This window comes from Myodes glareolus, chromosome 1, assembly GCF_982192425.1.
Source record: "Myodes glareolus chromosome 1, mMyoGla1.1, whole genome shotgun sequence".
Lineage (NCBI taxonomy): Eukaryota > Metazoa > Chordata > Mammalia > Rodentia > Cricetidae > Myodes > Myodes glareolus.
Window position 1 is genome coordinate 79,866,512 of NC_142026.1, and position 16,572 is coordinate 79,883,083.

Sequence of the window (16,572 nt, forward strand, 5' to 3'; positions counted from 1 at the left end):
GAGACCGGCTTTATGTTTCATATTCAGGCTCCTATGGAGCCCAGCAGAAAGTAATGATAAGGACGATTCCGTACTGAGAAGCTCACGGACGAAGACAGTCTGGTGAAAATTGGGCTAAGGAGCCTTTGGAAATGAAATCGTCTTGTACAAATAAGTAGACTCGTGGTTATACCATAGTCATTCCCCAAAACTCTTTGCTTTTATAAGCAGTGCCTTTACCTAAAAACCATCATAAATTTATGAGAGACCTTTTTAAATTCCTAGATTATAATTAATAATGACTCTGAAATACTGTGAGATCCTAAGTCACAGAGTCAAATCCTACTTTACTGTTGGAGTAAATGCACTTATTTTTTCAACTTGTAATTCAAGCATATTTAATACTTAGGAAAACTAGAATACGAAAGTCATTTCATCCTAAGCTATTTTTTTCTAACTCCTAAAATTCTGGGGAAGGAGATAGGAGAAATTAAATTTAAATAAATAAATAAATTCTACACTCTGTTAATGACTGCAATATGTACACAATAGAAAAGTTAGAAAAGGGTACACAAAGTGTTTAGGAATATTCCAAAGGTTTGGTCTCATTAACATACATTAAAACAAGCAACAAAAGATAATTGTGTTTTTCATTTGGCAGAGGTATTTTTAATGAAATTCCTAATGACACACACTAGAGGAAGTAGACATTCACATTGCTACAGCTGGAAAAGTAAAACAATCACACCTGTCAAGTCTTGAGAATGTTCATGCTCTAAGTCCAGCCATTTACTCTCCAGCAATATAGAGTGTTCTTAGAAAATAGAAAATAATTTTATGAAAATTATTGGAAGTAAATAATTTGGTCTGGAGTTCAGACCAAAATATCTAAATGCAAATATGTTTATTGCCATAATTTCTGATATTTAGTTAGAAGTATAAAATAGCCAAATACAAAGAAATTACTAAGTTATGCTATATCATGATAAACTTTTATGCAGCTGGTAATCCTTTGACATGAAAAATACAACACACTGATTTTTTTTTCTTCTTAGGTTAACAAGTACTATCTATGTATAATAAGAGGCAATGAACTAAACTGTTACGTGCAACTATCTAGAAAACAGACCAAAATGTCTTTTATCATTTCATAGTTCTCGGCACTATCATAATTTTTCTATAATGAGCACACTGAAATTTTATAATAAGAACAAATATTTCTTTTATAAAAAACTAATTAAGGTAAGTTTCAAGTACTCCTAAAATACAATTAGTAGTTCCCCAACTTCTTTTATTCCCAAGATTTCCTATTTGTGCATAATATATACAAAGAATAAAGAACTATGGAATTTCTTTTTCATAGGTTTACCATCATAGGAATACCATTTATGATTTTTAAATGTTCAAATGCACATCTGCTCTCTTAGTACCTAGACATTTCATTGTGTTCTGATCTAATTTTCACCCTTGCTACCTTATGTAATTATTTGCCTCTGAAGGTTTTCATGTGAACTGTTTCAATTTTCAGATGAAATGAACTCATCTGACAGAGGACTGATATCCAAAGTATATAAAGACCTCAAGAAGCTAAACATAAAAATACTAAATAATACAATTAAAAACGGGGTACAGATCTAAACAAAGAATTCTCAACAGAAGAATCTCAAATGACTAAGATCAAAAACAATGATGAGAGCTTATGCCGGAGAGGATGTGGAGCAGAGGAACACTCCTCCACTGTTGGTGGGACTGCAAACTTGTACAAGCACTTTGGAAATTGGTATGGTGATTTCTCAGAAAATTGGGAATCTACCTCAAGACCCAGTTAAACCAATTTTAGCATATATCCGGTTAAACATTGGGCAGAGCTCCTGGAGTCCAGCTGAAGAGAGGGAGGAGGGATCTTGCAGAAGAAAGGGAAGAGGGAACTCATAGACTCTGGACAACATTCAGGGAGCCCGCTTGGAATGACCTAGGTCATCTGCATGTGTGTAACAATTGTGTAGCTTGGTCTCTTGGTGAGACTTCTAACAGTGAGAGCAGGACCTCTCCCTGGCGCTTAGCTGGCTTTTGGTAACCTGTTCTCCATGCTGGATTACCTGGCCCTGCATTGATGTAAGAGGAGGAGCTTGGTCCTGCCTCAACTTGATGTGCTCTGCTTTGTGCAAGCCCATGGTATGTCTGTCTGTCCTTTTCTGATGGAGATGGAGGAGTAGATGGGGTGAAGGATAGATGGGAAAGAGGAGGGGATAGGAGTAGAGGAGGGAGGAGAAACTGGTTGATATGAAAAATAAATGAAAAAAATTATTTAAATTGCCATATTTCTTGCTATGAGAAAGTTTTAATTTTTTAATTGATTTTTATTGAGCTCCACAGTTTTCTCTGCCTCTCCCCTCCCCCCTTCAACACTCTCCCAAGGTCCTCATGCTCCCAATTTACTCAGGAGATCTTGTCTTTTTCTACTTTCCATGTAGATTAAATCTATATAAGTCTCTCTTAGTGTCCTCATTATTGTTTAAGTTCTCTGGGATTGTGGTTTGTAGGCTGGTTTTCTTTGCTTTATGTTTAAAAACCACTTATGAGAGAGTACATGTAATAATTGTCTTTCTGTGTCTGGGTTACCTCACTCAAAATAATGTTTTCTAGCTCCATCCATTTTCCTGCAAAATTCAAGATGTCGTTATTTTTTTCTGCTGTGTAGTTTAATTTTTATGTTCAGGAAAGTATTCTCTATTTTGAGTATAGCTGTTCACCTTTTAGGTTTAAGAACAAAATTCTGTTGGTCTTATAACTTTTCTGTTTCTTATTTTTTTTTAGAGGACAAGAAGGATTTGGGTCTTTATAAGCAGATCAAAAAAGATTAACCATAAAATTCCATTTCAAAAATGGAATATATTAAAGCCAGATAATCTTCCCTTTCTCTTCCTAAATTGCTAAATTATTTGTGTTTGTTTGCTTTGGGGTTTCTTTTGTTTGTTTGTTTGTTTTGTTTTGTTTTTTTCATTTTATTTTGGAGACAGAGTGTCGTGTAGCAGTCTGTCACCAGCTCACTGTGTAGCTGAGGATGGTCCTGAACTTCTGATCTTCCTGCCCTAGCCCCTCGGTGCTGAGATTACAGATTACAGATTATACCATCATGCCTGACTTTGTGGTGTTAGTGACCAAAGCCAACTCTTGAATAGAATAAACTATATTTTATTCCCTTTGAGATGGGAGTTATTTTGTTTGGGTTGACAATTCCCTTATATTTGTCTTAGTCTCTAGTCTCATAGGAACCTTCTCTCACTTAGTTCTTCTAATCCTCAGCAAAACTATTTCTAAACTCTAAAGATGTCATCTAGCAGAGCACATAAAAGTAGCGCAACTATTTTTGGCTCCAGAAACATAAAAAAAAACAACTATAACCAAAAGACCATAATCATCCCTTTACTATGGGAAACTTGATTCCATATTCAAAGCTATAGGCTCTGCGAATTCCGACCCCAGAACCTCATGTGAGGAGATCACGGAAGCCAAATGCATAGTACTGCTGGAAAGTTCTTCCTGCTGTACACAGAGCCTGCATTTGTATATCACAGACACAGAAAGGCTCAGACTTTAAACTTTCCAGGAAAAGACAGCAGAAATGATGGCATGATGCAATGTGCTAGGATGCACAGAACGTTGTTTGTTTAACTTAAATATTATAAAGTATGTCCTGTAACATTTATTCTTGATTAACCCTCTTCTGGATAGTTAATCATTAATGATTTCTTTACAGTTGCTGTGCAAACAGTTCACTCCTGCTGATGACATATCAAATCTCAGGGACATATTCTTTAATTGGATTCATTTATTTCTAATCTCCTTAAGCCCTTACTACTGTAATGCTTGACTAAATATACATTAAACTCAATTATTTAAACAGCTAAAATAAATTTGGGGTGTATTTTATGAATAAAATTCATAATTCATCAAATGTGTGCCTCAGGAATCATTTTAAATTGTCTGACAAGGATCTTGTGTTAAAGAAAGGTTTCAATGGTTGGTAGAGAATTTGGACTGCCCACTGAAATCACTAACTTTCATTTTGTCTGGTTAAAGTCAGCCATTACAATACTGTCTAAAGTACACAGTCATCAATGGATGAATTGGTTTCTGACTATTGTTATAATTTATAAGATTTGGGATGCTTCCCATGACAATGACTCAGAAGTGGTTACTGACTGACATTAAAATACATTTATTTCTTCAGCGTTAGATATTTGGCTCAGAAGGAGAGGATAGTGTATTTCCCATCTGTTAACTTTCTTTGATTAAACTCATGACTCTTCCTTTGAATACAGGCGATATGGGATTCCCCTCTGTGTGCTGTAAATACTATTGGTTAATAAAGAAACTGGCCTAGCCTATAGCAAGGCTGAATGCTGGGAGAAAGGGCGGAATCAGGGAGAAGCCATGAAGCCTTCACTGGAAATAGACACGCTGCAACTTTCCCCAGTAAGCCACAGCCTCGTGACAATACACAGATTACTAGAAATGGGCTAAATTAAGATGTAAGAGTTAAGCAATAAGAAGCTAGAGCTAATGGGCCAAGCAATGTTTTAAATAATATAGTTTCTGTGTGATTATTTTGGAACTAAGCAGCTGGGAATCAACAAGTGGCCTTCTCCAACACACAATAGTCCACAGACTTTCAGCACACCTCAGAAAGCATCTAATCAGTTTGTTAAAACACAACCTGATAGACTGTACCCTTTTTCATTTATTTGCAGGTCTAGGATACAATCCAGAAATGTGCATTTTGACATATTCCCTAGTGGTGCTGATGCTGGGAGGGGGGATATTCTGTGAAAACGAGAGCACTTATTTGGATGAAAATACCAAAGCAATCAGGTAAAGGGGGACTACAGAACAGTGGAAAACAGGTGACCCAGAAAGGATCTATTGCTGAGGTACTTTCTCAGAACCTGGATTCTTGTTTCCTCTGGAGCTGCTGTTCTGCAAGCTGTAGAGCTGCTGTTCAGTCCCCGAAAGAGTTTCTCTTCTCTTCTCATATCACCAGGGAGCTTGTCCCCTCCTCCTCCTTACATGCCATACCTTGATGATCCCCATTTTCTAAGACTTTCCCTCTCTACCAGAACTGAAGTCTAATCTGTGACTTTTCCAGGCATTAAACCCCAACCACTACTCTGTGTGATGCCACTGCCTGCAAACCTGTTTTGTCCTACATCATCCAAGTTGCTCAAGCTAACTAAAACTCTAGGTGTTCTTGATTCCCATCATTTTCTCACACATATCTAATATTTCTGCAAGCTGCCTCTGGTCTACCTGTAACAGACACTCTGAAACTTGGATGGATACATGCCAGGGATCTCTGCTGTCATCTTGTATCACACCACAGCCCGAACATACAGCCTGGCATGCAGCAGGCCCTGAGAAATTATTTGCTGAGTATTTACACCATTCCCAGCTTGCCTTAGACAGAACTTCAACCTAAAACATCCCTTACAATCCCCTTAGGTATCACCACAGTAATTAAGCCGATTCTTATGACAGAAATTTGTTTATAATAAAAGTCCTATTGAGTCATCTGGGAATACATACAAACAGAAAAGAAATTAAATTGTAAGGCGCCTGCGTTGTCTCTAATATTTCCCCCAGTCTTCAATTAGCTTTGACAATAGAACACTACACCACATTCTGCTCTAATTGGAGGAGTGGAATCAACTCCCACCCTGCCCTTACCTTTGTGTGTCTCATTCTTCCAACATTCCTGACCCCAGTGGGGTCCAGAACCAAAATACAACAGAACGCAATCAATGCTTCACTTTGGCAGAACTGCAGAATGATTTCCACAGTGAAGTTAAATACTGTGATTTCCAACACTGTACGTTTCCTAATAGCATGGAAAAATTAAAATGCAAAATTCTGAGTTGAATTTCGTTCGATCTGGAGGGGGAAAGGGTAGTTCTTTGTCTGTCATGAATTTGGACAGCAATAGCAGCTGGATGGAGAGCTGAACGCAGTAAATTTCTTGGGTTTTTACCCTTCGGTCAGCAGAACACCTTACGGTCTCCATAAACACAGAAAGCAAAAGGACAACTGAACAACAGCAATCCCAAACCCTAAGAATGCCAAAAGCCACAGATTCTACTTTTGCAATGGTTAGGAGACATATTTTCTAAGGATACATTACACGCGAGTGAGGCTGTTGATGAAATGTAGAACGTGGCAAGGGACTTGGGTTTAAAAGTACAAACACTGAGAGAATCCCACCTTAATGGATACCTTTATGATATCCCATTCAATATAATGAGGCTATTTCCAAGATCTGGCCAGCAGCCTCTATTAGCACAGCTTTGCTGATGTGGATACAACAAATTCTGTTTGAACAAGAAATCCCTGAGAAAGAAAGATCCTTTGCGGGGCTCTATCCACTTTATAATCAATCACAGGAAAATACCCTTCTGGGGAAGCCAGCAGCTCCCATTTGAATCCTGATAAAATACTAAATGTTCCAAACAAAATGATGTTCAATGAAAGATATCTATCAACTGCTATTTTTTTTTGAAAAATCATTACTTTTGATGCTTAAATTGATAAAGGAGGTGATGGGGTTGGGTATGAGGTAAAGGATATTGCATGCAGATGCAAACAATTATGTCAGAATGACTCAATCTGAGGAGACCTCAAATTAAAAGAAGGAATAACTTTATAGACATTAGCAAAATATCTGCAAGATATCACCAGTTACTTCATAAAAAGTCAATGTTGGGCATTTAAATGTAGAGTAGCAACTTCATTCTGTTCACCCTAATATCATCACCATTTTATGAAGAGCATACCAAAAATGCCATCCAGTGCAGTCCAGGGTCTGGGTGAGTATACTGCTTACACTAACTATAAAATATTAACTGAGTCACGTATTCTCATTGAGCCGCTTGCATCAGCCATTACAGTAGGATTCCATCTTTCTCCTCAGTCTTCCCAAGCATGGTAGTTAACAGAACAATTCTCAGAGACAGCAGCAGCGCCTGGGAAATCATGCTTCATAAAGAAAATAATTTTTAAATTTTTACTAAAACCACACAGGCATAATGGTGCATGCTTTAATCCCAGTGCTCTACAGGCAGAGGCAGGTGGATTCCTGTGAGTTCAAGTCTAGCCTGATCTATATAATGAGTTCCAGCACAGGCAGGGCTATACAGAAACCTAAAATTATTAACAGTATTCTGAAAATGTAATCAATCTACAAAGGTAATGTAGAGTGATTTTCAATATAAAAGTTCATTGTGATTAATACGCCTATCAAGTATCAACCACAAAATAGTGAGAAATCCCATTTAAAATGAAAGGAAAAAAAGCATCCTAAAATCAACTCAGGTACATCTGCTTTCTTTCCCCCAAAGTCATGAGTGAGACACAAAGAGCCACCCCCTCTCTTCTCTCTCTCTCTCTCTCTCTCTCTCTCTCTCTCTCTCACACACACACACACACACACACACACACACACACAGAGGGGGGGAGCAGGGAACACCTCCAAATAAGTCCTATTCCTGCACTCCCTCCCATCACCTGGTCAGGGAAACTCTGAGCCCTAGTGTCCCGGTGCTCACCCCAGAATTGAACCAGTCTGGGCTGGGGTACTCTGACTTTCTCTTTCTAGATAAGAAGAGAGCCTTTCTTTTGTACTTAACACCTTTTCTACTTCCACCCCCAACCCCCAAAGACATTTGTTGCTCATTTTGCTGTTTGATGTCCCTCAATCTTGGTGTGGCACCTGTTGTAGACCAGGTACTCAGGAACTCTTTGTTTCACATACAGCAAAGCACAGGCCATGCAAAACAAGGAGGACAAAAGGCCCCACCGAATACCATCAAAAAGGCAAACGTTCACGATGTATGCACTTGAAGTTATAGTTACTAACAGCCGTGAGTACAGTTAGTAAAAAGGCACTGGTTCCCAATTAAATGAAAGACTAGTAAAAACTTGACTCCTCTAAATGTTTCTTTTGTCTGGGAAGTAACCTCTGCCAGGTGTTCTCAGCCATTTGAGGCACAGCCTTTATAGTGTAGAGTTAAGAAACTGTAGAAAGGAGACATTTATAAATTCCTCATATCTGTGGTCAATACTTAAAAATTCAAGACCCAGTCAAACCCCAAACCCTGTCAGTGTCCTACACAAAATCAGCTTCCTCTCAACCCTCTGAGCTTTGCCATCACCGTAAACAATTTTTTTCCTTTCCAGAACCTTGGACCTTGGAATGCCCAGAATATAGAAAAAGGAGAAGGGGGTCCTTGAACCAAGACCAAAGGTGCAGGTTCTTTGTTACAGGTATTCATCAGTAATTTCCACGTTTCCTTTAAGCCCCAGCCAAGTCATCTTTGCATAGTAGCGTACGCACGCAGCACTTTAACCCAGTGAATTTTCTGTCACCACCTGCTCATCTGGAAAGGCACCAATATCATAAGCCAATAGGAGCAAAGCACAGAGAGAAACACCGAGAGTAGCAGCGGGCTTTTAGAAGTTATCGAGGTACGCAGAGTCCCACACACTGACAGTTGAACCCAGCACTTCAGGCTTACTAGGCAAGCACTTTACTACCAGGCTATATTTTATTTTGCTAGAAGATCACACTAAATTTCTAGTGCTGAACTTGAACTTATCCTGTAACCCAGACAGGCCTTGAACTTGTGATGTTCTTGCCTGAGCTTCTAGGAGAGTTATGACTGCAGGCTTACATCACCAGGTCCAGCTGCAGACTCAGAGCTCATTATACCAAATATAACAGTAGTCCCCAAAACAAGACGATAAGGAACAAAACCGTGCTTTCCTTAAGTGAAATAAAGATCCTTTTGAATTTTGAACCACGTTCACTTGTCTCAGCCTCCAAATAATGCAATGACCCATGCTTTCCTAGTCTATGACTCAAAAATCAGAACCTTTTCCCACCCACAGACCAGAGGAGAGGTGAGGCTGGTCATCGCCAAGTAGTCATTGCCCAGAAAGGAAGGGGAGATTCTTTATGTCACAGCAGCGATAAAGGGAGAAGTGGAGTCCGGAAGGAAGGAGAAAACAGACAGCAGCATAGGAACTGAAGGAATGAGTGGAAGTTCCCAGCACTTAAGTACAACTACAAGGGACAACTGCTGTCATTGAACCATTTCTTTAAGAGAAGAAATGAAAACACCCCACTGCCACAAAAGGTAATTTGTGTCTATTCTGATAAACAGGATTACTTATATTAGCAATTGACAAACATCTGATTTACTGTTTTTAAAAGAACATAAAGCATTAAACCTGGTAGCAGAAATGAAATGCATAATAGCAGCAACATATCTGTAATCTAGAGAGATGCAAAAAAATCAGAAAAAAGCAAAGTATTTGTGATCTATATTATTATTATAATAATATTGAAAATATTCTTAATAAGGCTTTAGAGGGAAAGTAAATGTTGTTAATTAAGTATCACTGATGAGATGCCATCGCTATGCTTTAAAACAAAATGTTAATATCTGAACACACAGTTCTGAAGCAGCAATGTCAAGGCAGCTTTTTAATCTTCCACCATGAATTCGTATTAAAGCCCATTTTGACGTTGGGTGGACGGACCAGTGTGGGCCTTCATCACTTAAACTCCCACTCTGGCTTTTCCTCTTCTAAATCATCTCTGCTCTCACCCTCATACAAGGCAAGATGCTGTCATTGGCACAGAGCCTTTAATTTTACATGCAGATCATAAAAGGAATGAGGACAGATTAGTCCAAGGGCATAAATATATTATTAGGTATGAAGACTAAATTCTGATGCTCAATTACATGATAGGGTAGTCATAGTTAACAATATAATTTGTATTTCCAAAAACTCTTTAAGATATTATTTTAATGGTGTCACCACATAGAAAATGTGACTATTTGAGGCAATAGATAGCTCATCTAGCTGAGAGCCCTGAGAACTATAATAATGACAGGCCTGACAAGATATCTCAACTGGTGCAATTGTGGTACAAATGTTATGGGAGTATCCAACTACTTTTTAATTGAATCTATGGTCTACTCCAAGAGAAGCAGCCTTATCTGCCATTGTTACTGAAGCCATGAATCTATGGCAAGATAAGTCATGGGCCCTAGGGGAAACCCTAGTACAATTATTCAATTAAATGGATATAGTATTAAAATGACTCCTAGTGACTTATTGCTGCACCCACAAATCAGAGCATCTCTCAACACTTAACTGAGAAGTTTCTTCTTGTAGTAGATGGTTATTGACAGAGAAATCCTGAGACTGTAGAACATTCGACCCTAACTACATATCACACCCTTCCTCCAAAGGCTCAGGGATCTTCTCTGAAAATAGGACCAAAGGGTTGCTGAGAGCCAGAGATGGTGAACAGCTTTAAGGAAACAGTGTTTTCCAGACACAACCAGGCAGTTCCACATATTAGCTCACTGCAGCTGAGAGAGCACACACTGTAACCGCGTATGTTCAAATCAGAAACAAGCCCAGCGTGGATGAAGGGAGGTTGGCATGGTATCCCACCACTAGCCTGGGAGCTATTGGCATTTGATATCAAATGCTGCTGGGAAAGGGATAGTCATTTTCCTTTAACAGTGTGACAGTTGAGCAACACAAATTGGGCTCATTTTTGTTTGTTTGTTTGTTTGTTTGTTTTATAATTAAAAAAATCAAAAAAACCCACACTTTGGGTGGATAGGGAAGTCAAGGGAGAAAAGGTAGACTTGGGAGGAGTTGGTAGAGAGGGATGAATATAACCAAAGAAAAGAACTGGGTTTGATTTTCAGCACCCACATAACAGCTGCAACTACAGTCCCAGAAAAAACAATGCCCTCTTCTGGCCCCCATCGGTACTGCATGTGCAGGATGTTTGATAATAAAATAATAATTTTAAAGATTAAAAATTAATCCTTGGCTCTATCACTTATCCTGTGTGAGCCCTGGTTTTCTCACTCAGCAAAAGAGAAGTTAGACCTCTGATCTAACCACTAAACAGAACTCTCAAGAAAAGAACAAGCAACTAAGACATGCTTTGAAAGAAATGTGTGTTCAGAGTTTGTTTCTTTAGAGAAGACTAAATTTTCAAGTTTATAAAAGATGAATTCAAAGCAAATACAGCATATTTACATTCCAAAATTCATAAGGTAGAAATAGAAGAATTAGGAATTTGAGGGCTACTCAATAAGACCTTTTCAAAGGGGAAAAAATAGCTGGGTGTGGTGACACACCTTTAATCCTACCAGGCAGAGGAAGGCAGATCTCTAAATTTGAGATCAGCCTTGTCTACAGAGCAAGTTCCAGGACAGTCAGGGCTGCACAGAGAAACCCTGTTTTGAAAGAAAAAAAAAAGCAAAGAAACAAAAAGATCATTTTAATTAAGGTATATTAGAAAATTTTAATAAGATTAAGATTAAAGTGAATATCAGTGCTGTGTACATAAGGAGACTAAACCTCACAGCTCTGATGCCTTCTTAGGGCTTCTTTTCAATAGAAGGTTTGGTAGATACAAATTACTGTAGATACCACGTGCCTTCAATCTGTTTCTATAACTATTAAGGTACCTAAAGAATCATCTGCTGATAATATTGATGCTCAATATAATTGTGAGAGATATTAAATACATTGAGGGATGGACTGTATTTTATGTGTAAATGTTGTGCACGATTACAGTTTTGAGCCATCGGAAAGCACTCCACAGACCTGTGGCATAAGAGGGGTCTGTCTGCTATTTACTATAGGTCAGTAAGTCAACAGGGCCTTCCTCCATCTGACGTCATATGCGACACAGAAGAGGAGTGGTTTTGATGATGACATATTGTTCACCAAGTTTTAAAATGTATTTCCTAAATCTTACTAGCAATAGAAATAGCATTAGTTCTTAAATAAATTTTTAAAAAATTTAAATCTTAACACTGAAATTAATTGGGCACCATTAACCTATCTGGAAAGACAAATGACTTTGTAAGTGTTTTAACATTCATTAGTTAAAGCAAGGGTATATAAAGTTTTCTACTTACCATATATGCTACATTTTTAAATCTTTTTTAATTACGAAAATTATGAGACTTCTCAGAATATTTAACTGAGAACAGCGTGCAGACAAGAACTAGAGGCCTGGAATCTGTGTTTATTACAATGCGGAAAACTTTTCTCTGACATTAAGTATCTTTCCTTCGGCATTGATCAACTTTTCTACAAATTCACAGAGATACTTAGAAGATAGCCACAAATCTGGATTGTCTCCATTTGTTATTTTTAGTAACATAAGAATTGAAGATTTTACAGATAAAACTACTTCCTTCTATGTGATCTATAAACTACCCAACAACAACACTTGAGATTTTCCACTAAAAGTGATGTTCTAAATTCTAAACTTAGTAAACAAGCAGAGGCAAGCTCTTTACCAGAAAAAAAAGGACTGAAAATATTAATCCGATCACTCAAAATCTAATTTTTCTTTTCCAAGCACAACATCACAATAGTATTAGTCTATAATTCTTATTAGAAATCAAGTTTAAAATATGCTAGACTTTAGGGTTATAGAAGCCATCACAAAGTACTGCAAACACTGTCTATCAGTCTTGCTAAGGTCACCCGTCAAAGAACACTTGATAGATATTAGTGGTAGACTGATTTTCATGGCACACATAAACTAAGGTTAATCCATACCTTCACTCGCTTCTATAGGCAGTAATTTAGAATACAATAAATGTGTCATCATGTACAGTAGCTAGGCAGGACATTTAGGATGCAATAACCACAATGTCCATAACTTTATTTGAAATTATTTAATAGGAAATATACTCATAAAAATCAACCACATACAGCCTTAGAGAAACATAAAAGAAATGTACTATTCTTTCAACATATAGGTCTGAAAACAATGTGGATATTTTAAATGATAGTTGAATCTTATTGATTTATGTTAAAAGTAGAAGAGTATTTCTTAATTTTAAAATGTATAGTGTCTGTAATCATAAAGAGATCCAGCATTTTCCATTTTCCTTTAAATTGCATTTCATAGTTTATTGGGTGTTTCATATTTTCAATTTTCTTTGCATTAAATACTAATGTTTTTCATCTGAAATAGCTATGAATAATTACTACTACCAACTAAACTGAAGTACATATGAATTCCAGACTCCAGCCTTCATACAATGTGCTTTCCTTTTGTACTTTACACTTCCAGGCCTCTCCCTAGCAGTCAATGTGGTTAGTTACGTTCTCAATGTATCTATGCTCTTAATACTAAGGACAGGTGTCTCTCACATTTAATGCACATTTTAAAGCCCGGGAGCACTCAATGTATAAGAAAACGCTCTCTGATTATGCATGTCTTAGAGAAAATCATCAACAGTTGTGGTTTTGCTTTATTGTGATGGAGGAATATTAAAAAATCACAGTAGTTGTTGCATTGAACCACAGACACCAAAGAAGCTGGGATTCTTTGTGCTATGATGTCTTTGCATTTTTTTTCTCCTAATTTGCAAAACTGAGTGCTGATATTGAAGTCAGGAAGTCACAAGTTAAAGAGCATCGCCTGCTCTAAACACATCCTACTTACCCTACATGCACTGCTGCAGCTACTAATTAAGACAAGGTTTAGATTTCTGTTCATTGGTGCTTTTATTAGATAATAATGACTGATTTTTAAGTGTATTTAAACAATATGTTTGCCATCAGAAAATCAGAAAAATACACTTCTCATGAACATAGCTTCTACCAAAACACCACATTCTCATTTGATCATTGATTACTTAAAATTTTCCTCTACTTTCATGTCATGAAAGTCACTTCAAAGTGTACATTATATAAAAGTTTACATTTGGAAAACATCTGGCCTGTCAGGTTATCTGGGGGCTTGCTTAGTATTTAAGGGCACTGTTGAGGTGGTATATTCGCAAAGGATTCACTTACCATTCTCGGTCTGCATGAAGTAGCCCCCAAACAAATGGGGCTATTCACTATTACCATAGAGAATCAATAGGCCTGTGGTTAATTTGTTAAGACAATGTAAATTAGTAACTTCCAGCCAGATGTGCGATACACACATCAAAGGAACGGCAACCTGTTCGTTATGGAAATCCTGTCAACACACACAGAGCCAAATGATGACATTTCATCTGAAACAGTTTCCAAATTTGCAGCTATAAAAATTGTTCTGAGAATTTTTATACAAGGAATTGAAGCTGAGACTCATAAAAAGAGTAGCCAACGTCAGCTTCCCATATTGTGTGCCTATGCATATATGCTTCTTTGTGTGTGCTTCTATTTTCAGCTGAGGTGCATTACATTCAGTAAATGTGTGCCATGCTAGCTTTCCTTCCATAAATCATGCATTTCTTCCATTACTTCCTTTTAAATCAGATGTAAGGCTAAAAGTCTAATTTGACAGCTCTCAAGAAGTGTGTAAAGAAAGATGCAGACAACAGAAGAAAAAAGAACACTTACCTACTGAAAAGCAAAACAGAATATTTCAAAATGACTCCAAACAAATTTAGCTTACCCATTGGGAGGTCAAACTTTCATTCAGATCATATGTAGGGGATTGTGTCACATATACCCAGTTGTTTGATAAAGAATAATTACTAACTACAGGTACCAGAGAACAGAGGTTACATAAAAGGCTTGCTACAGCTCAGACACACAAAGCACCTTCTTTAAAAATGTTTCTTTCTTTTCCATGGTAAGGAAACATAATTTTTCACCCATCAATACATCTGCTTTAAGTGTATGTATAATTATGCCTGGCCAATTTCTCATGTTTATTTTAATAATATGAAAAACATTAGATTGATGTATTGCTTCATGATACTCAATGGTATATTTTTACTCGGTATTAAAATACACTACCTCTTTGCTATTACAAAAATCAAATTTTTCTTCTAATTAGTTTACTAAAAAGTAAACAATTAAAATATCCTTAATAACTACCTATTTTTAAACATACCATAGATTTTAATAAATAACACATTTATATAAATAGCACATGTGTATGCATGAACTTACAAGCACAAACACACATCTGCATGTATAAGTTTATAATAGACCTAAGCATCTTTACCCAGGGAAAGGCCATGGTCACTGCTGGTCTTTGAGTTCAAACACAACTATCTATTATTTTTAAGCAAGCAATCCTTATTTAAATTTATTTTCTGAATCCACCAAATTTTCTTATTAAACAAAGCATTGAGTGTTATTGCTAAGCATATTTCTAGCCACTACATTTTTATCTGACAATGGAAAGCAATGTGGAATGAATACAAACCTTATCTTGTACTTTATACTCTATTCCAAAGAGCATCCTTTAACCAACTTCCCTAATGACAAAATAGCATTTCCACTAAGAGTCTGGTGTTTCAATACTTCCAAAGTAAAGAATTTCTGAGGTCCCCTAAAATCTCAAGTTTTCAACCCCTTTAAGAAACTAATAAATGCACACACAAAAGATTTCTTTATAAAGACTTCAGCCCTATGCAACTTGACTTTTGCAAACCCTGCACAGAGTGTGCTTCTTCAACAGGCGCGTTCCAGACAGCGGGATCAGCTGCAAAGCATGTTTCTGGAAAGAACAAGATTCCAATGCAGCTGCAGCAGCTGCCCTGTCTGTCACACCCCGCAGATCCAGCAAAGATGTTTCAATCTAGGACCCACAAATTCTTGTTGCCCAACACATAACCTTTGCTTTTTAGAGGTTAAAGTTCTACTCTGCTGGTCACTCAGGCCGCTTTTGTGGTTCGAGGAAAGAAACGCTCTTTCAGAATTCTAACTTTGATTGCAGACTCTGTTTAAAATTAAGAACTTCAAACCCGAGATCTGAAAAAGTGAAACAGATGGCCAGTTTCTTAACAGTAAATGGCCCCGTACGTCGGATCTTTCCCTCTCTCCTCTTTTTTTTTTTTCTTTCTTTAATACAGGGTTCCCTTGAAAGGTTAAGAGAGAAAAGAGAGCAAATATGGACAGTATTGCGAAAACTCCTAAATCTTTTCCTAGAAAACGACCAAGAGAGCCTTCAAAATCCCCGACCTGCATCAAACCGCCTCTCCTGGGAGACCGGAGCCTGACCGTGCACACAAAATACAGTTGGAGAAGGTGGTCTCAGGCTGACACTCAAGCACTCACGTGAGAACGTAATTGACGCTGACGATGCAGTGCGGCCTTGAGGAGCGGCTGTTGTGAACGATGGTAGCGTAACTCTGCACCCAGACCCAACCGCCGTGCTTCGCCAAGAACCTGTAGTACTTGGTGGTCACTTGCCCCTTCACCAACACTAGAAAGACAGAAGTAGATGTCGTGAACGGGCCTGTCCTGGACAGGTCCCAAGCGCTAGGTGGTTTGAGTACAAAGCCCCTCATTGCCATACCAACCGCGCCAGTGCAAGTGGGAGAGATGATGGGCAAATTCCCAATCAATTGACTGCCTGTTAAACTGAATCGACCCTCCCCCGCCCCACCAATAGATACCTATTATATGCTAATGATTGGTGTGGGCCCTCCTGGGGCCCGCTGTCTTCCACACTAGCAATAGCGAAAACACTAAAAGTTAAGGGTTTTCCTGCGGCAAAAGGGGAAGTCCAGCTCTAAATCCTCAATCCTG

General features: G+C 37.8%; 1 protein-coding gene across 1 annotated transcript in view; it reads right to left on the reverse strand.

Annotated features, from left to right (window-relative positions):
* Sim1 (SIM bHLH transcription factor 1) overlaps positions 1-16,572 on the reverse strand; it is an 81,294-nt gene that overhangs the window by 45,985 nt on the left and 18,737 nt on the right. Inside the window, exon 10 of the mRNA XM_085691123.2 lies at positions 16,099-16,246. Coding sequence (XP_085547249.2) covers positions 16,099-16,246 — 148 coding nt within the window. The remainder of the gene's footprint in view (positions 1-16,098; positions 16,247-16,572) is intronic.